At 30.4% G+C, this 23,799-nt stretch overlaps 2 protein-coding genes across 3 annotated transcripts in view; one reads left to right on the forward strand and one right to left on the reverse strand.

Annotated features, from left to right (window-relative positions):
• The window catches only part of LOC126750674 (peregrin), a 93,761-nt gene that overhangs the window by 133 nt on the left and 69,829 nt on the right, over positions 1-23,799 (reverse strand). Inside the window, exons 17-21 of one of the 2 annotated variants that reach the window (XM_050460347.1) lie at positions 23,490-23,616; positions 21,854-21,959; positions 21,544-21,778; positions 5,006-5,184; positions 4,813-4,951 (exon numbers count right to left, since the gene is read on the reverse strand). In XM_050460347.1, the coding sequence (XP_050316304.1) occupies positions 4,820-4,951; positions 5,006-5,184; positions 21,544-21,778; positions 21,854-21,959; positions 23,490-23,616 (779 nt within the window). In that variant the 3' untranslated portion in view covers positions 4,813-4,819. Of the gene's footprint in view, positions 1-4,791; positions 4,952-5,005; positions 5,185-21,543; positions 21,779-21,853; positions 21,960-23,489; positions 23,617-23,799 lie in introns of both variants that reach the window. The other variant, XM_050460346.1, reaches the window with a different exon arrangement.
• On the forward strand, positions 76-11,733 carry LOC126750680 (uncharacterized). The gene is made up of 3 exons (XM_050460359.1): positions 76-277; positions 9,906-10,063; positions 11,258-11,733. The coding sequence occupies exons 2-3, from the start codon at positions 9,913-9,915 to the stop codon at positions 11,692-11,694; spliced, it is 588 nt and encodes a 195-aa protein (XP_050316316.1). The 5' UTR covers positions 76-277; positions 9,906-9,912; the 3' UTR covers positions 11,695-11,733.

Raw genomic sequence — 23,799 nt, forward strand, 5'->3', positions numbered from 1 at the left:
AGCAGTCGTTAATAGGTAAATTTGTAATTTGCAATGCAAATTATATATTATTAAAACGGTAGCACGATATGCGTATACCCGTGAAAAGTGTGTAGTGAGATTTTGTATGGTAAAAAAGTTTTTAGGACGACTATTTTGTCATATTTATACCAATATAAATAACTCATATTTTTTTAAATAAAAAAATTCAAAATCTGGTAAATTTCAAGTTGAATATGATGTTTCCCGATCGGTTAATAAGCATTTTCATAGATGGAAGTTTATGATACCAATAAAAGTAAGTTTTTTTAAAATGTTAAACAGCCATTCAGTTGTCTGTATTTTATTATATTCGGTCCAAGTATCAAGAGTGATGGAATTATTATTGAACATCTACTTTTTAAAAAGGGAATAAATTTAATTCAAAATAAGTTATAGTAAATACGGACGATTGGGTCCATGTTTATTTAGAATTCATACATCTTGTTTTTCAATATCTAAAATTTTGTCAATATATCCAGTAGATAGGCACACCTTTACTATTCTTTTCTTCCCCTGATTATCAAATTGCAATTAATGAACTTAAAATCGTTTTGAATGAAAATGTGTTAAAACTAAAACACATAAAAGCGTGGTTGTTCCTTTTGAAAATAATCATACTAATGACGATATATCAAAGAATGCTTCCTTATCTAATGACAAGTCAGAGAAGATTGACTTCTGAGGAAACTGAAGTTCCTTCAAGAGTTCCTCAGGGCATATTGCGGACCTATTATGTTTTGTATATTCTTAATGGATCTTCTACGGAGTTATGCTATTCGAGTTTTTACTCCTAAGTAGTGCTAAAATACATTTAAATATCATAAAAATCATTATACAATAAATAATTGATGCATGAAGTCTTGGAAGTATAACAGCCAAGTTGGTAGTGATATAGTGTCAAAATAGGGTTTTGCATCTAAATCAGAAATCAATAGTAATAAATTAGGGTTTATTTATACTACCACTTGCAATTTTGTAAGAACATGTATACATCTCCTTATTTTTATATTAAATATACTCTCTAGATTGGCTTAGAATCCACTCCTTTAAAACAACAACATTAATCAATATTAAAACATTAATTACGAATTAAAGAGAATCCACGACTGGTTGTTAGATGATAACGTCACTTGGTTAGTATGATACACATAGTACTGTTTCTTTGTCTTCCTTAATTTTTTTCCCTTTCTTTCCCCTAATTTAATTTAATTATATTTTATTGTTAATTTTTGAATCACTTTTGTTTATATATGATTTTCTTAAAAATTGTTTTTATTTTAATTAATTAAATTGGATAGACAGGACAGCGTCGTAGCTACAATGGTTCCACGAGTTCGGTGGAACCAGGCCCGCCACTCTCAAGGGCCCGTAGCCAGCTAATAAACATAATAATAAATAAATAAACAAAGGATGTAAATTTAAACTAAAACTCAATAATATATTGTGAACTTATATAATCTAACAAACCACATAAAAAACATACAAATCCAAGACTCAGCTAAAATTCTTACATCGATATGCCTATCCGCAGCCGAAGCAAATCTTTTCTAGCCTTTACTATTCTTCTCTGTTTACTGTGCGACGATCTAACGACGGCGATAGACTTTCGACGGTCTCGATGCAGACCATACATACATATAATAATTATTATAACAGTGTACCCGTAAAAAAAGAAATTAAAATCAATGGTTATGCCTATTATGAATGTTATGTGGTATAACAATCATAACATAATCGTTTATTTTAATTTTTTTTTAGGTGAAAATATTCCTGAACCTGAAATTGAACTTAGGCAAATACCGAAATTTCCGACCTAACTGAATGCTCAACTAATAAAGATAAACTCGAATCAGAGATACTTATCACTGATGAACCAGATATTAATGTAAGTAGGTGCATAATCTGATAAATGGATCTGTAACACTAACGTACCGTAGGTTTTAAATAAAATATTTCTGTTTTTATTAAAATCGCATTTTATGATCAGATTGTAAAAAACCTATATTAAAATTAGATCACGAATAAATTATTTTTTTTTTTTTGTAATTTGTATTAAATTTTTTTATTCGCTCGCTGTTCCATATTCATTTGTTCCGTTCCACATCTCTTTATTCTAGAATAGTTTTAGCGTTAGAGCTAAAACTAGGAATAAAAAATAATATTTATAGGTAAATTTTCCTATGGACAAAGCTAATTTTGGCGAAGCTTATCAATCCAAGAGAAAAGATTTATTATTGATAACGAACCTTGTCGTCCACGAGGACCATTTTCCAAAGATGCAAACAATAGAAGTTTTTCCTCATTTTATTATTCAGAAATATCTAAATCTGGCATTAAAACAGAAAGATGGTGGCTATGTTATTCACTGAAACTAAATAAATGTTACTGTCAACCATGTTGGTTATTCTGTAACTTACAAAAACCCGATCAATTGATTTATTGTTTTAGTGACTGGAATCACTTAAACCGTATCATAAAGAGACACGAAGCCAATGATGAGCATAATAATTGTTGTGCTATTTTTGATAAATGAAAAAATAATAAAACAATAGACAAAGCCCAAGAAGATTTGTTTCGTCAGGAGATTAATAAATCGAGGCAAATACTAGAGCGAATTATTGATGTAACTCTTACTTTAGCGACAACAAATATGCCATTTCGAGGTACAAATGAAAACTTAAATTCAAGCAATCCAGGAGTGTTTTTGTCCATTATAAAGTTACTTTCTAAGTATGATCAAGTTTTAAAAAATTTATTAGAGAACCATTCGAAAATGTCAACTACTTATTTAAGTCCGTAAATACAAAATGAAATAATAAATATATTAGGAAAAGCTGTTAAAAATGAAATAAAAAAATCTATAGAGTCGGCTCCTTTTTTTTTCAATAATTATAGATACTACCCAGGATATATCTAAAATTGATCAGCTTAGTCTTATTTTTTGATATGTTTCTGTTGAATATGATCAAAATAAGAAGTTAGTAGATATTGTTATTAAAGAGTCATTTATGGGTTTTATTCCAATTCAAATCAGACATCGGAAAATCTTACCAATGAAATTATAAATGCAATTAATGAAATTAGCAACTTAAAGAAATTGCGTGGTCAAGGTTACGATGGTGCCGCAAATATGAGCGGTATATATAATGGGGTTCAATCTAGAATTTTAAAAGTGGCGAAAAATGCTCCTTTTGTACACTGTGTTGGGCATAATCTTAATTTGGTTTTGAACAATTCTGTAAATAATGTAGAAAAACTTTTTTTGATTTAGTGCAAAGCTTGTATGTTTTTTTTGCCCATAGTATTAAAAGATGAGCGTTGCTTGAGTCATGTAAGAGCGAGTCGAATATAAAGCTTAAAAAACTATCAGCAACCCGTTGGTCTTCACGAAATAATGCTATAAAAGCCTTAAGATTTAGGTATCTTGATGCTCTTAAGGCCTTGTCAAAAATTATTTTAACATCAAATAATAAAACTGAAATTGACGACTCTAAAGGATATAAAACTACATTGCAAAACTTTGAAATAGTATTTCTAATTATTTTGCAATCTAGAATTTTAAATAGCATAGACGCAGCATCAAAACTTTTAGAAAATGAATCGAATAAACTCCTAAAAAACGTTACAAATGACATATCTAATCTTCGAAATGAGTTTCTAAATGTAAAAGAAGAAGCTCAAGCCACGGCGAGTAAATGGGGTATAAGTCCAGAGTTTGGCCAAAAACGAATTTCCAAACGTAGACGTTTTTTTGATGAATCTGCAAATGACTTTGTTTTTCAAACTGCGGAAGATATCTTTAGAGTTCAAGTTTTTTATAAAACGCTGGACATTATTATTAGTCAGTTACAATGTAGAACAGTTGGTTTACAACAAATATCTACTAACTTCAATATTTTGGATACAGAAGTTCTATTAAATTCTAGTGACACAGTAATATACCAAATGGCTGAAAATATTCATGAAATATATCAAGATGATATATCAGATATACTTTCCAATTAATTATTAGCATTTCGAACATGTTTTTCTGAAGAACTTAAAAATATTAGGTCAGTTAAAGATTTGCTTAAATTTATCCTGGTTGACAATTATTCGTCTAGTAGTAGCTTTACTGAAATAATAACATTACGCTTCCTATATCTGACAATTCCTGTAACGGTTGCATCGGCAGAACGATCGTTCTCATAATTAAAATGAATCAAAACATATTTAAGGAATTCGATGAATCAAAATCGATTATCTTCTTTGGCAGTGCTGTCCATTGAAAATAAAGTTGCTCGCTCTATAGATTTAAAGGAAATTATTAAATCATTTGCGACTGCTAAATCTCGAAAAGTAACTTTTTAATGGGTGTATTTCTTCTATATTAACTTTGTATTTGTATCCTTTTGTAAATGTTTTTTATAATTATGTACATATGTTTTTAATATTTTTATATTTTTCCGTAACTACTGTTATTAGTATTTTTGTCTTCGGGTATTTTAAGCAGTTAAGTAGTTGTTATTTTATAATGTATGAATGTATTATCTGCTGAATATATTATATTATTATCAAGAAATACAAAACGGCAATCTTTAAATAGAGACACGCAGAATTATCTTATCATTTTATTCTAACTTGTATGGTTTCTTTGTATTTATATCGATTATTATCTTATATTTTTATAGGACACAATTTTTTATTTACCGTTGAAAAAAATCTTCTAAATAACCTTAATTTGTTGAAAAATAATTTATACGCACAATTTGAACTAATCACTATGAATACCTGTTCAATATTAAAACGCACAAGGAGATCAGCTTTTAGTTTGCAATTCCAACTTTAATTCAGCTTCGGTAGCTTCAGCTATTTGCTGAATGTAGTTAAGGGCATTTTCATATGCTTTTCTAACCGCTTTTCTGTCTGACTGTTTTCTTGGCTCATTTGCCTAAAGAAAAAGAATTATCACAAATTGATGATACATTTTTTATATATTTTTTACCTTGGCTTCATCTTTTTCATTATCAACGCCCATCAGCTCGAGTTTATCGGCGGGTAACCACTGCCAAGTCCTCTTGACATCGAAGAATAATACCAAATACACGTGCTCGGTACATTTTTTCCCTAATTTTAGTACTTCTGGCGGTGGGGTTGGTAAAGGTACTCCCTTATGTTCAAAACCTAAAAAGGGGTAAAGTTTTGACATAATTAGTGAACTTTAAACAAGTTGAATAGACTAGCTAATTACTGCCGAGAATACTAAGACCTTCACTTCTTTTGCCTGTCACATAAGTCACATATATTAAAGAAATACTTGTAGTGGAGTTGTATGTTAAGATAAAATGATAAAAACACAGTCTTCCGCTCGTTTATTCTAGTTATAGCTTAAAATTCTCAACATGTTTCGGACACAGCAGTGTCCATCATCAGGGGGATAAAATGTTAAAAATTAGTACAAGTAATACACACCAGGGCTTGAGTTTATGTCACTTTAGTGATATACATATAAATTAAAGCCTTGGTGTGGTGAGACTATGTCTTTTTCATTTTATCTTAAAGTCACTTATATTAAGATCTTTGAAATAACTAAAACTTTACAAGAAATATACTGAATGAGGTTATTAACTGATGATGCTGAAAATAATGGTTTTTAATTAGTTTGATAAAGATCACAGTAGTTGTGCACTTGATAAGGACAAAAAACTGGATTCTTATAGCAATGAAATTATTCCAATGATTTTTCGAGTAAATATTAAAATTTATTTAAAAACTAGAAACAACATGAAATCAATCCACAAAGTACCCAAGCAACACACGATAGTTCAATAAACGTTTATTTTTTATTTAAAAAATGGCACAACTACTGCAATAATTGCTTTAGAGAAATAAAATAGGGGTTTTTCACGTTTTACTCGAAAACATTAAATTTATATGAGAAAAGTATAGATATAAAAATTACAGATTTTTTTATCACCATCATTTTATTAAAAAGCATTTTTCTTTCAGGCAATTAGTTTCCCCCCTCCCCCCCCACCCACTCCACACAACTACAACCAGTAAGAAATTATTTTAGAAAATCATTGTTATTTAAAATAATACGTATGAATAACAGCTGGTTTCATCGTTAATATCCAATCTAATAACACAGTTTGTTTATTTAAATTTGATATATTAATATTAATGAATATTGAATACAAAAACAGTGCTATTAGACTGGATATTATGGACGAAAAACAGTGATTTTTCAAAAGAATTTCTTACTGGACAAATGTTTGGCGTGAGTGGGGGGGTAAGGGTTGTGTTGATGAAAAACAATGTTTTTGCAATAAATATATATGCAATATTTAATTTAATAACACTGTTTATCTACATTTGATACAACTGTATATCTAAATATTTAGTATAACCTCGTCAGACCCCAGGTATCATATATGATTTGTTTACATTTGTACTTTTGTTTACATTTGCAAGTGCACGTTGCATCATTATGCCTTTTGACCATAATAAGAGTAAGTAATATTGTTCTTGCTTTTTTATTGTTATATATTGACGGCAGGTAGCACATAGAACATGTGTAATAAAAAAATTATGTCTTAGTAATCTAATCGTGCCGCAAATGGTAGACTTAGTAAAGGTATCACCAGTGATATCTTGGGTCTCTAAGACTACAAAAATAAATGAATTGCTAGGAATTTGTGTGTCAAATATAAAATCATATTTTGGGTTTTTTTAATTATTTGCCTTGTTGAATGGCCTTTGGTCTACCGAGAATAAGGATTTACTGGGCGCGAAGTACAAGAGTACCCACTGTTTCAGACACAATTTCAAGAAATCGGTACTTTATATTGCGATCACGGGTAAAACTTGTAGAAGATCAGAGGGTTACCAATGAAGAAAAAATAATGGATAGATTCTGGAAAGTAAGGCCTTTGTTGGACATGGTGCAAAGACGATGCCGTTTAAATGAACGAACGAAAACAGTGTCAATAGATGAACAAATGATTCCTTTTCATGGCCAAGTAAAAATGCGACAATTTGTTAGGGGTAAGCCAAATCCAGTGGGATTAAAAAATTTCGTCATGACAACACCGAAGGGAATTCCGTTGGACTTTTACCTCTATGAAGAAAAAGGATCATCTGTCAAATCATCGCTATTTAAAACACCAGAAAAACTAGACGTAGTTGGCAGAATGGTGCTGAAGCTGACCGAAACTTTGCCGATAGGAGTATCAGTGTATACTGACCGTTATTTTACTTCAATATCTTTGATTGATGTTCTTTTGTCAAGACAAATAACCTTGGCTGGTATAATAATGGCTTCTAGAATTCCCAAAAACGCAATTCCGCAAACTGATAATCAATTAAAAAAATTGGGTCGTGGATCACATGACTCACTCAAGAGAGGAGATGGAAAAATTATTCTGACTAAATGGTTTGATTCGAAACCAGTGCATTTTGCTTCCTCCTGCTCTGGTATTGAACCCCTGGGTAGTTGCAAAAGGTGGTCAAAGACCGAAAATAAATACATTAGAATTAATCAACCCGCAATAGTTGCCGATCACAATGAGAATATGGGAGGCGTCGATTTATTAGATAGGGTCATTGGAAAGTATGCAATGCGTGGACGTACCAAAAAGTGGACAGTACGTACAATTTATCATTTTTTGGATTTTGCCGTAGCTGCCTCTTGGCTGGAATACCGACAAAATGCTATTGCAGAAGGCTTGCGGAGAAAAAAAATCTTAGATTACCTTGACTTCAAATTATCAATTGCCAAAACTCTCGTTTACGCTGATATTCCTCAAGCAGATTGCGAGCAAAGTGATTCTGATGAAGAGCAGGTAACGCCCCGGAAACAAAGGAAAATTCAGCCTATTCCAGATAGAAGAGAGAGGAAACAGGAAAACACTCATCTACCAGTATTTACCAAACACGACCAGAAATCCTGATCAAAATGTCGATATCCGAAATGTGGTAAATTGACATTTGCTAAGTGTGCCTCATGTGACGTATATCTTTGCTGCTCCGTTGAGCGAAACTGTTTTGCTCTTTTTCACCAATAAAGTTTTTTTTTGAAACTTTTTTTGTATTTATTTAAACCCAAGGTATCAAATATGATACCTTACTTTAACCGTAAAAAACAAAAAAATATATATATTTTTTTGATATTTTTTTGTTTTTTGGGCCCAACATTTTTGTTTTCATTTCACCTTGGGTCTGAGGAGGTTAAAAACAGCGTTAGTAGATTGGATAATATGGACGAAAAACAGTGATTTTTGCGAAGAATTTTATTAAACATTTGACGTGTAGTAATCGAGTTTAAAAACTAGATATGTATATCCCGTGTTAATGTTTTTAAATGCTGAAATTTTCTCCCTTCTGTAAACAGAATACCAAAACCAAAAATTTACTAAAAAATCCTTGAATAAATATATATTTAACGATGTGTTGCTTGGGTACTCATTAAATTTTGTAATTTTTTATGTGTTTTTAATATGTATTCTATTACAATGTTCATGCAGTACATTTGTATAAAAGATTAAAGGTGATAACGTAAAAAACTTCTTATATTTTAAACTGTCTTAAGTTGTTACAATTTATGTTAGGATAATGTAATGCATACCTAAACCAGTACTTTTTAATAAATAGGACACTCTTGTCCGTATTAAATATTTTCTGTATTATTAACCTATTCTGATTGGTAATGCAATAATCACTTTTACTCGTTAGAAAAGTTTAATTTACAACTTCAAAAGAAGGAACCATAAATTATTCCAACAAGTCTATTGACATCCACCTAATTCAAGAGTAACATTCCAGAGTAGTTTTCTAGAGTAGTTTAGAAAAATAGTGTTTCGAGCAAACTGCACATGTTTTGATCATTATAACAAGGAAATAATTTACATAATCAACGAAATATACGAAAAATTACTAATATACGATAAATTTTTAGTCTTTATTTATCTATATATTTTTAGTCATTTTACAAGCATCTCCTTTTACCACAATTTAAGGTATGACAAGAACAGTGTATTATTTTCTTTTTACATTTTACTTTAATGCGTAAAACGTTAATAATCACCACGACAGAGGAAAGGGGGGGCTTGTTAAACTTATTTTTTTCATGTACACAAATTAAGTTGAAATTTGTTTACAAAAAGAGTCAAAAGTGAGTAAGTTCTTTAGACCAAAATTTAAATTATGATTCTGAGCACTCAAACAGGTCATGCTCTCCTAACTGCGAGTACAAGAAAAATGGTAGTGACGAAATTAAATGTACACTCTTTTATAATTAATAAAAAATATAAAATGTGATCAGTGTACTCTTGTGTAACAAAACAGTATTACTTCTACCACTAGGGATGGTAAAAGTTTTTGAAAGCTCTGGTAGATCAAATGCACTAATTACCAAACAATTTTATAAAATATATAGGAGTCAGTCTGGGGGTATAAAAATGTAAGAAATTTCAAAATGTGAAAACAATTAGTTAAAATCAGTCTAGTTGTAAATAACTCCGCTGATTAAAAACGAAACACGTGTCTTATAAAATATGTGAACCTGTGATATCAAAAAATGTTTGATAAAAACTAAAACAATAAAGGAAAAATAGCTTGATGGGTAATAAAAGGAATATCCTGTCTACTTGACAAAATATTCTACTATCACAATTATTATTCTCGCTAATAAAACCATTATCACCGACTATTGCCCATAAAAAATTGCAATTCTTAAAACCAATTTAAACGCTCTTTAATCACCTATTATTAATATGGTCTTATCGTTTTTATGTGGAAGAAGTATGCAAGTCTACCTATTATATTTATCATCTTTGGCTTGTTCATATTTAGTCGAGTCCCAGCAACCGTCAGGAATTTTTTTTAAAGAATCAATTATTATTCAGCTTTATCATGGTCGAAGAGGGTTACGAAGAACTTCTAATTAGAAGACAAATGGCTAAACATATAAGAAAAGAGATTCACAGACAAATCAAATTGATGCTTGAGAAGAAAATTCGGGAGTTATTCGGGGATATGGAGGATGAAATGGAAGGGTTGCAAGGTAAGTTTTCATTGTTTTGTTTGTACAATATAAGGTTTTCTATTTATTTGTTATTAATGTTTAGATAGTGTCATTTATTTATAAGAAGTTTTTTTTTAATAATTTGAAGCTGGAAGGTCTTTGATCATTTCATTTTATCTATAGTTGACTTTAATTTCAATGATTTTGTTGTTCGATGTTTATGTTTCATTACACCCTTATATAACTTAATTTATATTATACTTTGGCACTCTTCTAGACTATTTTGTTAACTCTCTTTATATTACTTTTATACTTACAAAATGTAGATACTTTATATTTTTCGATGTATTTATTATTATCAACAATTAAACTCGTTTCTAAAATACATAAATCTACTAAGACTAAGGTAGGATTACTTAATAGAAAGAAATAGATACTAATCACTTGCATGTAAGAATCAAGAATAATCCATAACACAGTTAATATAAAATAGTTCTGGAGATATGTTCTTTAAAATTTCCGGGTATATTTAGATCATATTCCTTCTTAGAACATTGGAAGGCTTAAATTAGTTAGAACAACTTTGTTTGAGTTCAACATGTGCACAGGGGCAAGGGAGGTGTCTTGTTTACAAACATATTCATCGATTCTCTGTTGTCAACTTTACACGCATTTTCAAAAGAGGTAAATTTCAGCTCTATATCAACACATATAATAATATTAATTTAACTTATTGATGTTACTGCTCATAGTTCCACGGCAATCCTAATTCTAGCCTTTCAATATTCTAATATTTTCTATCGAGACTCCAAGACATAAAAAGATGTGCCATCCAGACATAAACACTAAACATACGTTCTTAAAATAGAGATTAAAACTTAAACCAACACTAAATACTGAGAAGAGAAGCTTCCAGCAACCAAAACTTGTCACAATTGTAGAAAGTTTGCGCGAAAACACAGAAAGAACCGGCGTTGTTTGAGTATTAACTTTAAATTGATAACGTCGTCAGACAGGTCAATACTGAACAGAAAAGACGGTTATTAGAAATTTCTTTGCTTATGTTAAAACTTCTTCTTCTAAAAATCTACAGTGGATTTTGTGAATAAATTTAACATTTTCTTAACGGAATCTGCTATGAAATTATTGACCATTATTTATGGGACACCCTATATAAAACCATTATTTATAAACAGATAAATCACAGCTAATTCATTGATAAATCAATTCTAGACTCCAGCGAAGAGAACCAACAAGCCAGACCCGACTCGGGGGTAACAGACATCGACAACTTCGAAGCACCCATGGAAGAAACGCCCCTATTCTTAAATAGCATCGACACCCTAAACGAGCCCTCGCAATCCAGAGCCTCTCCATTGATAAACTCTTTGGAACACACCGCGGATTCTCTAATAGATATGCGCATGGAAAGGATGAGGCGAGCTAAAAAGATGCAAGAAAGACGCAGATTGCTTACTCTACCCGATTCTTCTGAAGCAGACGATAACAATAACAACGAGGTCACTATTGGACGGGGAGATAGAAGCCGCGCCGACTTGTATTGCTGTTACGCGTTGTATTTATTTTTGGTTGCGGTGGTGTTTTGGTTTGCGATTTTTTATGCGTGGATGCCTCTGATTGTTAATGCGATTGAAAAAAGAAAATCTTAAGTTCTTGTGGTAATGAAACTATTACTTTAATGTATATAATACCTTTTTTTTATAAACATGCATTTTATAAATTTTTATTGCATAATAATGACAACCTAATAAAATATATATGTAAAATACTATTGTAGAAGTTTTATTCTGTAGTTTTATTCAAAAAATTAAAAAATAAAATATAATTTTATAATTATAACATAATTTATTATTTTTAAAAAAATGCAAGGTTTGATTAAACAGTCAATTTTAATTCATATTGGTAGACCAGATTGAAAATGATTTAAAGGTAAAAAAAAAGTTAATAATAATTTACGGGCTTTACTATTCAAAATAATTTAAATAATTATTATTTTTTTAAATAATGAATAAACTAAAAAAGGTTTATTTTCAAATTGTTATTATTATTATTTGTATTAAAAAACTTAAATTATTGCAAAGTTATAGATGATAAAAAGTTTTACCGCTCTTGTATTTACACCTTTCTCACACAACCTTAAAATGTATGAGAAAAATTAAAATATAAAAATATAAATAATTATCTTGTTTTTTATCCAAAATAAAAAAACCATAAACATAGTTTTTGACAAATCTAATTTTTTTTTGGCGAAAATTTACCCTCTTATGTTTAAAAGACGCTGTATTTTTTTTAATTTAAAATATTTATTTTTTATCTTATTTTGACATAACTGACACCGAAAAAACACCCTAATTTTGAATTGAGAATTCTCCTTGGTGGACTTTTTCTTCGTTGAAATCTCTTGGTGTAAAAAATACAGTACTATAATAAATTTTCTCAAAAAAAATCTAAAAACCTATGAGGAAGGTAACGTAACGTAAAATTCAAATGATATTATGGACTAATGCAGACTGGAAATAATTTTTATAATTGTATTGAAAAAAAAAATAAAAAGATGCATTTTGTCTTGTATTAACAATGTTCCTGGTCTATATGAAGGTGGAAAGATGGCGCTTGAATAGACAAGACGTGGTGTTTGTCGCTCTTCAAAAATCCTCCTAATTAGTGGTTTTAAAGGTTTTTTTTTAAAACATAAGTGATATTAGGGGTAAAGAGTAACCTCTTTTGACGACTGACCTGTTTTTGTGTAGTGTGTGTTCTGTCTTGTGCCAGTTTTCTTGGTTTTTTAGCCAACATCGCTTCCCGGCAAAATATGGGTTTGTCAACAACTGACGTAAGAGAGATAAAATCCATTATCTCTAGCGTTTTTCACGATACATTTCTATCGGATGTTGCAGAAAAAGTAGCAGCATTAATAGGAGAAAAGTTCGAAAAACAGCTCGAATCCCAAAACAAAGAAATATCAACCCTAAAAACTGGATTACGTCAGCTACAGGACGAAAACAATCAACTCCGGTCCCAGATAGAGAATCAAGAACAAATCATGCGCAGCAACAATATTCGGATTATTGGTTTAAAAGCTGAACAACACGAAAACATCCGAGAAAATGTATTATCCCTGCTAAATAATAAACTTAATTTATATATCAATACCACCGAATTAAAGAATTTCGCAAAGAATTCCTGGCCGTAAACCGCCAGCAGTGCTTGTGCGGTTTTCAAGTGATGATGTTCGATCGGCGGTACTTAAAAATAGAAAAATGCTTAAAAACACTGGTGTTTTCATTAAAGAAGATCTGACTAAGACACGGCTGACTTTATTAAATCAAGCGACGGACCTTTTTTCTAACAAATGTGCGTGGGTGTCAAATGGCAACATTTATGTCAAAGCAAGTGATGGTTCCGTTCATCGTGTGAGTTCTGAACGTAATTTAGTGGGGCTAAAAAATAGGCGTGAAAAGAACTAATACATGTGAATAAAATGACACGTATTTTCGTAATTATTTGGTTGCTCAGAACTCTTGTTCTTGGATAACTTTGCGACAAACTAACTTTCTAAATTTCTTAGTTACCTTTTTTTTCTTTTTTATAATCTTTGTTACATATAGTTTTTTTCCATAACATCTCTTCAAACGCACTATTTAAGTTTTTTTTTTCTTTTATTTTTGTTTTTACTTATTTACTTGGGTTCTAATATATACATTAATTTATGTCCTTGGTAAAGGTTTCACATATAAACTGTAGGTCGCCGTTGGCTCATTTTGATGATTTTTCTGCGGAATACTGTTCAGGGGATTTTAACCTTATTGCAATTACAGAGTCATGGCTGACTCGCGGTATTGATAGTGATGCTGTACGCATCCCTAATTACCAACTAATAAGAAATGATCGACAAAATTATAGAGGTGGCGGTATTGTTGCCTTTGTTCAAATTAAGTTATGAAATTCTTTTGTCTGAAATGTATGAATTTTTAGAAAGCCTTTGGTTAAAAATTAATATTGATGGTGAACCGCATATTTTTGGAATAATTTATAGACCTCCAAATTCTAATATTCAAAGTTTTTTCTTAACTTAATATTTTAAAAACTGGCATTATTAACTCTACGTTTTCCGATCACCTAAAAAATATAAACTTAGATAACTTCCAGGCCGATCTAGAGGCCATTCCATTTCATCTTATATATGATTATCAATCTATTGACGACAAAGTAAAATTTTTAAATACCAACCTAATAAAAATTGTTTGATACCCATGCTCCTGTTAAAACATTTACAGTGCGAAAATAGAGAAACTCTCCTTGGTTGACAGACAATATAAAACTTCTTCACAAACAAGAGATAAAGCGCTAAAAGATTTCAAAACAAGTAAATTGCCTGCAAAGTGGGAGTATTACAAGCAACTTAGGAACTATACCACCACAGCCGTTAGAGCAGAAAAAAAAGCTTTTTATAGAAATAAATTTAGGAACTGTACATATGGGGAAAAATGGAGTGAATTAAGAAAAATATTACCTTGTAAGCAAAAACAGATTCCTGGAGCTTTTAAGAATCCGGATAATTTCAACAATTATTTTGTTGACAGCAGTAAGGTACCTAGCAGCGATAATAGTTAGGAAATAATTAATTTTTATAAAAATAATTCCTTGCCCGTTTCAAATTTATTTTTATTTCGCACAGCGAGTTATAATGATATATGTTCTATTTTATTTAGCATTAAATCCAAAGCATTTGGTATCGACAATCTTAATATAACATTAATTCATATGTGCTGCCCTTTTATAATACCTTTTATATTGCATATAATTAATAAATGCATTGAAAGCAGCTATTTTCCCAAATGTTGGAAAGAGGCCTTTGTGATGCCATTGCCAAAGGTAAATAATCCAACAGATTTTAATTCTTGAAAGAATCTACAGACACTCAAATTCGAAATTTTTGAAATGCTAATGATATTTTGCCCCCTAAACAGTCTGGGTTTAGAAAGAACTTCAGTTGTGCTTCAGCAATGGCGGATGTTATTGATGACATCATAAGATCTAGGGAACGATGGTATGATTTCTGCCCTTGTTCTATTGGACTATACGAAAGCCTTTGATTTTGTTAATCACGAAATTTTAAAGTATATATTTCACTATATAGGTTTTTCTGATAAAGCTATTAATTTCATTAATTCTTATTTAAGCGGTAGGGTGCAGCGAGTCAAGATAGAGGAAAATGTATCTGAACCCTTGGAAGTTGATAATGGCGTGCCTCAGGGTGGTATTTGAGGACCCTTATTTTTTATTATTTATACTTTTAGATTTTATTTTTATTTAAAAAACTGCCTTTACCATTTTTATGCCGGCGATGCTCAGTTGTATTACTCTTTTCTGCCAGAAGATGCTAAAAATGCGGAAGCAAAAATTAATCAAGACTTACAAGTCATATGTGATATTTCTTCAAAGCATTTTCTAAAATTAAATCCTTCTAAGTTGTCTGTAATTTTATTGGTAATAAGCAAAAAATTAACCATATTTTAAACAGCAACACTATTAATATTAAGATGGGTGATGCTAATATACCTGTTGTAGATAATTGCAAAAGTTTGGGCTTAATAGTGGATAGTGATTGGCGATTTCATCAACACGTTTCTAATGTTCTAAAAAAAGGGTATTTTGCTTTAAAATTAATTTACTTGCATAGGCATTATCTAAGTGAAGATATTAAAAAAATATTGTGTGACTCTTTAGTGCTGTCACAATGCAATTATTGCGATGTTGTTTACGGTTGATGCCTAGACTATAATGACAGGTGCCGCAAAAGCTTCAGAACTCATGTATTCGCCTAATTTTTGGCATACGCAGACATAATCGCGTTTCCCATAGACTTTCCAAGCTGAGGTGGTTAAATATGTAAACTCGTAGGGTTGCTCATTCACTTACTTACTTTTCTATAAAATTCTTAAATACTAATAATAATAATAATAATAATATGTTTTTATTAAAAAAAAGCAATATTAATCTTACAATATTACTTAATACTACATTGCCAAGAAGGCGAAGATTAGCTTAAAGCTACTCTTTAACTCTTAACCTTCCTAACATTCACAGTTTAAATGGAGAAAACGAGAAAAAAAAAACAAAAAAAGAAACAAGTATATATAAAGTATTTATCTTCTAGAACACTAGACTATATTTTGGATTGATTTAAAAACAAAAGTTTTTAATATTTCCTATACACATTTAACGAAGTATTAAATATTGGTTTATAAGTATTAAAGAACTTAACGGCATTATAAGTAAAAGATTGCTCGAATAGAGCCGTGGAATGGTGCGGCATGGTTAAGATATTGTATCTAATATTTCGAGTGTGAACATGGTTTCTTGGTATTAACTTTTCAAAAAGATATTCAGGTCTTTGACTAACATATAATCGATAAAGAAAAGTAGAAGTGAAGAATTTGAATAGGTAAGGTAGCGTTAACCACCTCAACTCAACAAACACTACGTTGTTTCCTAGTTTTAAAATTTAAAATGTGTTTATTGGTATAAAACATACGCATGCGTAAATAACACCTCTGCAGAAGAGTATTAGCATGTTCCTTAATCCTTGTTTCGTTATCCAATTGAATGTGAACAGTTTCCATTATATTTTTATGTGATCCTCGGTTTGAAAACAAAACCATTTTTGTTTTATTAGGATTAATGACAAGGTTATGCTCTTTTGAAAATTGATTTATTACGTTCAGATCAGCGTTAATAGTATCAGCCACGTTATCAAAATTAGCAGAGTCAAAATAATGTATGTATTGAGTATCATCAGCATACTGATGTATTTCAGAATCTTCAACTAGACCGGGTAAATCTGAAGTATATATAAGAAATAATAATGGGCCTAGGATCGACCCTTGTGGGACACCAGAAATGAAATGAATATTCTGCTTCAAAAATGTTTTTTGAAGCAGAATATTCATTATTCACCCTCACTTTCTGGGTTCTACGCCATAAGTAAGTTTTAAAAAAGGACAAAACAACCTCACTACAGCCATAATATTTCAGTTTCGCTACAAGCAAATCATGATCGATGACATCAAATGCTTTCGAGAAATCAAGGGCTATCATAATGGCTGAAATCTTTTTGTCAAGAACTCGCATGATATTATCGGTGGCGTTTAGAAGTGAACTAGCTGTACTATGATGTTTCCTAAAACCAGATTGATGGGAAGGGAGGATATTATTTGACATTAAAAATGATGACAGCTGCATATAGACTATTCTTTCGAGAACTTTGGAGATTACGGGAAGCAAACTTATCGGACGCAAATCTTGAATACTTTCAGGACTGGAGGATTTGGGAATCGGACATACCACTGATTTACGCCAGGCCGTAGGAAAATATCCTACCTCCAAACAACTATTTATAATATGAGTGACATGATCCAGTATATCAGGGAGACATAAGTGTAACATACGTCGAGTTATGTTATCCACACCAGAGGCATTGGACCTAATATTTTTTATAGTTTTTTCGACAGTATTTTGGTCTACTAAAAAAAAAATTAAAATTATCCTCGGTAAATTTAGTACTGGAGTAGAAGTTAATTTTGTTTACACATTAATCAGATTTATTAAAAACACTTACAAAAAAATCATTTATTTGATTTGGATCAGATATATTAAACGGCAGCTCGTTATTATTCTTGGTTGTTTTAATATTTAAAGTTTCTAGACCTTTCCAAAGTTTTTTACCAGTTTTGTCACTCTCCAAGCTTGCAAGATATGCAGCTTTTTCTCGTCTTATTGATGCCAACGCAAAATTACGACACTCCGTGTAATATCTCCAATTTTCTAAACACTTGTGATTTTTGTATTTAGTCAAAGCCTTATCACGTTCCTTTAAAATAAGTCTTAAGGTGTCTGTCAACCAGGGAGCTGGCTTTTTACTGACTCTTATAGTTCTGTAGGGTGCATGAATATTAAATAAATAATTAATATTTTGTTCTAAATATTGAACTTTTTTATTTATGTCCTCAAGATAATAAATATTATCCCAGTAAATCTGTGATAAATCGATCCTAAAATATATCTCATTGAAATGGTTAAAATTGCGGATGGTTATAAATTTTTGTTTTTGTCTTTTAACTACTAATTTTAAAGTGCAGAAAGGTATTTGATTGAGATCACTTAAACCTGAAACAACGGTGCCACTTTTATGACAAATATCTTTAGTATTGATAAAAATGGGATCTAAGCATGTTGCAGTAGTATTTGTTATACGAGTTGGTTCATTTATTAATTGTACGTACCCAAAAGAGTTAAGCATAGAATATAATGAATTAGGTTTTAACATATCAATATTTAGATCTCCGAGAATTACTGAATAATCATAGGTTAAGAAAAGATGTGGAACAACTTCTTCCAGGAAATTTATAATTTCAAACGCTTTCGATTTAGGGGGCCTGTATATTATAAGTATTGCAATATTGTGAATACCAATTTTAACATTTAGGAGCATAAATTCAAAGTTTACATTATTAACATTAATATTTACAATTTCGCACTGAAACATTGACCTGACATAGATGCCAACACCACCCCCAACTCTGACTAATCTATCCTTTCTAAAAAAATTATAACCTGGCATAGAAACCGCACTGCTTAATATATTTTCATTCAGCCACGTTTCACTTATACCCAAAATATCATATTTATTGTTTACAAAATTGAGAAAATCCGGAAAACTTGGCAATAAAGATCTAATATTTAAATTGGCTACATTTAAATAAGAATTTAATTGTTTGTTAGCCATTTCTTATAAACTATAAATATAAAATAAACTATAAAAATAGCTATTTATCCCAGTAAAAAAAGTTATTCGTAATTAATTTGAGATCCAAGCTTTAAAAGATATTTCTGATAGGAAAGACAATCTTTATCAAAGCTATAGTGGTTAGTAGAGATAGACTTTACATTATGTTTGTTATGAGAACCTAATTTAACACAATTAATACACATTTTTTCTTCAGAAATACATTCTTTCAATTTATGATTTTTTCCGCATTTGGGACAAGTGTCTTTTTGTTCGCGACAGTCTTTTACGGTGTGACCATATGCACAACATCGAAAACATTTAATAACACGCAGATAGTCCTCCACAACTGACTTGCTCCATCCCACAAAAACCGATCCTATTCCTAGAAGGCGCTTACGAAGAGCCGGGCAAACTTCAATCACAAGGTCAATTTTGTTATTAGTTCCGTAGTCCACCTTACCTATACGTGTAGATTACTTTTAGAAATGATGTTCACCATTTGGGCTTAAGAAGAAATACAATTCATATTCCAAGACATAAGACTCAATTATTTGAAAGGTCCTTTTCCTATAATTTTGCATATTAGATGAACTCTTTGGGCATAAATTATGGGTTGGGTTTGGTGTCTGTTCAGACTTTTCGCAGGGGAATGATGGTGCATCTGATGAGTCAGCAGCTGTCTGCGTAAAATATTGAAGGGTCAATATTGTTAGTTTGGCTATGAGTGGAGACTGAAAATTTGTGTTTAGTGTGGGTAACTAATGTGCGTGTTTTTCTTTTTTTTTTTTGTGAGTGGTACTTTGTTAATGCTAATGTTCTAAATTTTTTGGGTAGGTGTGTAATTAAACTTAGTCTGTTACAAGCGTTTCTAAATTTTTTTTCTAGTTAGACCAGAATCTGACTTGGCAGAATTCTGAATTTGTCGGCCTTTTATTTGCATAAAATAATAAATGTGTATTTCTTTCTCTTTTTTTTATGTAGTTATGTTGAGTTTGCAAATAAAAAATATTTATTATTATTATTATTAATATTATTATTATTATATCATCTATATATGTGTAATGGAGTGTAGTATTGATAAGTTTTACGAAAACCTCTAATTTTTTTACATTAAGTGAGTTAATTATTAAAATTCTAAATGTTTATCATTATATATTAAGTTCTTGAGTGTTAAACAGTATATTGTTTTGTATCTGTTGTTATGTATATATGTATTTTCCTTGTTTATTTTAATTAAATTAAACTAAAATATGACTGAAAATTAGCCTGAGCCTCCCATCTATTTATTTATTATGTATTTGTTCTTTTTTTTTATAAATAATTTACATAAGTACCAAATGTTTTGATTTTAATTTTTTTTTGTTTTTACTCCTATTCCTAACTCCATATTTGTAAAATAATTTATTGTTAATGAAACCAACAAAGTAAAATTTTGAGCCTTGATAAAGACGAAAAATAAACAATGCCGAAACGTCGGCCAATTAAAAACTGGAGGTTTGATTTGTTGTCTTTAATCCCGCTATTTATATTTTAACTGGAAATAATATTGGAGACGAGAACCGATGATGGTCTTGAAGATTTTGAAGATCAACTAGATCCTAGAGGTTTGTCAAGATTCGGAATAACAAGGTTAAGATATTTAAATATCTGATAATAAATAACGTAATAAGTTTAAAGTATCTAAATTCAACATATTTAAATATAAAAAACCGTAAACGGTAAGAGCTATAGTTTCGGTTAAATGGGAAAAAAGTTGTGCCGTTCCAAGCCCAATCAGATGCGATGTTAAGAGCCACGACATCCACAGGGATTCTCAAAATATCGGTCTAAATCTAAAAATTAGGTTTTTAGAAAACCTGCAATATCGTCGGTATCTTGAGTGCGATTTTAATAAAATTTGGTAGTTTTGGGTTATCTACTATAACCAATGATCACACTGTCAAACTTTTAAAATAATTGTGATATTTTTTAATTTATTGATCATTGTAATAGATTTGACATTTTGAATAATTATTTTTTGGTTTATTTTATTAAGATTTATGTTAATCAAGTGTTTTAAAATACGTAAACAATTGCGTTTTTGTCATAAACTCTCTTTGCTCAACAATAAGTTGAATATGGAGAGATTTATAAATAGAGAAAAGGTAGATTTATATGATTGCATATTGTGCCGCAGAAATGCCGAACGAGCGAGGGAAATGTACAATGAGCGCTTTTTAAAAAGACGACAACCAGGTTTAGTGACAGTAGATTGAAAGATAATTTATTAAAGTATGGCTCATTTAATAAGCTCAATAGAAACGGAAATAGTGTCGATAATTTAGAAAATTTAGTACTGCATAGTGTCCTGGAAAATCCGCGCACATCGCTTCGACAAATCAAAGCTAATGTGGAAGTTCTTTAAAACTACAGCCAAACGAATTCTCAAAAAGTTTAAATACTGCCCATATCAAGAGTCAGAGACTGATTCTTCAAAAAATGACGGGAATCTCTTAGATTTCCTTTAAAAGTGTGGTGGTCGGACGAAAGCAAGTTTACAAATGGTGGTGTCTTTAATAGACATAATAATATTTATTGGGTCGATGAAAATCATTTATAAACCGCGAAGTTCACCATCAAACACGCCTTTGGCGCACCATTTTCAATGTTTATCACTAAATAACAATACCCAAAACAAATATTAAGTTAAATAGGACTGATTCGGTACCTTTAGGAATTCCCGGATCAATAATAAGAGCAGGATACCAAGGATAACCTCGACACTTGGCCCATACCAACTGTAACGGTTGCAAAACCTTTTCGATTCCGGACTCTGCAATGTCGCTATCCTCGTCCTCCTCGTCGCTTTCTATTTCGCTCGGATCGTGGGAATAACAGGTGGATAAGGAGTTGTCGCTGTCGCTTTTTTCGTCATCGGTGGTCTGTTTACCTCCACGGTAAATCTTGTAAAAAAATATAATTATTAAGGAATAATTGTAAAAAAATATAATTAGAAACGAGAAATAATAGTTTCTTACTTTAAAACTGTCCGGAACGTCTGACTGATCTTTGGTTAAGTTACTAGGGTCCATGGTTTTGGGTACGTTGCCGGGAGTGCGTTTTCTACCACGTCCTTTATTTTTTCTAGAAAATTATTTATTTTTATTAACTATTTTAAGTTGATTCAAATACTTTTTAACATAAAATTACGTTATTTTAAAACTCATTCTGCCTTGCGTTAAGGCTCAACTCTATAATTTAATTCTAGCTAAAATTTAATTGTTAAATTTATTATCAAAGGTGATTATTGCAATGCAATTTCTTTATTCATATATTTATAAAGAATATGCTTTATTATATATCCACTTATAATATATTATTTCGAAAATGTAAATACGTTAATTATTGTCCTATTTTTAGTACTACTTTTATTATTGTTATGTAGTTAAAGTTGATTCGTAGGGTTTCTTTAGGGTTCTACTTACGTTTGTTTTATTATTTTTATCTATAGTGTTTAGTTTTTAAGTAGTTCATCTTGTTCGAGGCCCCAATTTAGGTTATATTATTGTAAATCCCTGTAGTTCTAATTTTCTAGAATTTGTATACTTGCTTGCTTTGACTGTCAGTATTCTCCTAAAATTATTGGTCTCTTTCGGCAAAAACAATGAAGATAATTCTAAATATTTCGAAACTGTTCCATCGGGTTTTAAAAAGGACGCGCTTCGTGATAATTCATTCAGTTTTTAATTGTTTAGTCAGTTTTTACCTTGGAAACAATTAAACGATAGTCAAGGCGAGTTAGGTTAGTGTTTTTGACAATAAAAGTGTGTTCCCGAATTTCGTTACAATATTATGAATATCATTTGCCATTCGATTTGCATTTGTTTGTGTACAAATGTTTAAAAGGCTATTTTAAATGTATAATTTACTACCTATTTTTTTTATCTACTGAATATTTTTCGGTATTTACTTACTATTATACTAAAATACGGTGAATAGATATCTTAATTACTAAATTTTCAATTTAAATATAAAAAAAAATTATATGTAGAGAGGTAATAAGTAATACGTTCAGATAAAAAATTAATTGCTGAAGTATATATTAACAAAAAGGCAATGATTAAAATTAATTAAGAAATTTTTCAGTGGATTAAATATTGCGGCTTGGTACCATATTTTGGTATCTCTTTGACACCATTGGCTAATTTACACATAAAAAAACATTATAAAGTTCAGCCAATCATAAATAAAAAAATATTTTTTAAATGAAGAAAATTATTTAAATATTTTAATTCTCCCGTATCCAAGTAAACTTAAAAAATAAATCGAAAATTCGCATTGGAGAATTCAAAAAGTTAACTTTCCTTTTCAAGGCATCCATTATAGCCTAATATGTTGAGAAAACCACGTGCTGTCAAAAATTTCTACACTGTGTATTTTTGTTAAGAAACAGTTTTCCTCATTTCTTTGCCATCTTAGGTGAAAAATCAAGTCCAATACTAGGCAAAAAACTCTTTATTAACATATTTCTCGACAATCATTAATTTCGGACGACTTAAGTTAGACAAGTCCACAACACAGTTATTAGATAATACGGTCTTAATTATTATTTATTAATTATTATTATTTAAAAAAAAATATATATAATGCATATTCCATTGCTTTCAAACTTACCCTTTTGGGGTAGCAAAAGGCAAATCGGTTTCACTTTTTTCTTTATCCTCCTCTTTCTTCCCAGATGCCGAGCCCTTCTTCGAAAATAAAACTGTTGTTCTCCTATTAACACCGCCAGCCGAAGAACCTGAAATTATAACACCTACATGTATTTTACAAAGCAATATCAAAAATGCGTTCATTTCAAATTCAAAATACTTTATTTGCCTATAAAAAGAAAAACAATTCTAACTAAAAGCTAGTTGCAGAAGAATCACATAGTTATCTTTAGACAAAAAGGATGGTATCGCGATTTTTAAAACCGTTGACA

Source organism: Anthonomus grandis, chromosome 2 (assembly GCF_022605725.1).
Source record: "Anthonomus grandis grandis chromosome 2, icAntGran1.3, whole genome shotgun sequence".
Taxonomy (NCBI): Eukaryota; Metazoa; Arthropoda; class Insecta; order Coleoptera; family Curculionidae; genus Anthonomus; species Anthonomus grandis.

What these genes read in the sequence shown, in the direction of transcription:
- LOC126750680 (XM_050460359.1), top strand. Translation starts at nt 9,913, where the DNA reads ATGGTCGAAGAGGGTTACGAAGAACTTCTAATTAGAAGACAAATGGCT. An exon ending in TGAAATGGAAGGGTTGCAAG is followed by an intron (nt 10,064 to 11,257) that starts GTAAGTTTTCAT and finishes AATCAATTCTAG; the next exon opens with ACTCCAGCGAAGAGAACCAA.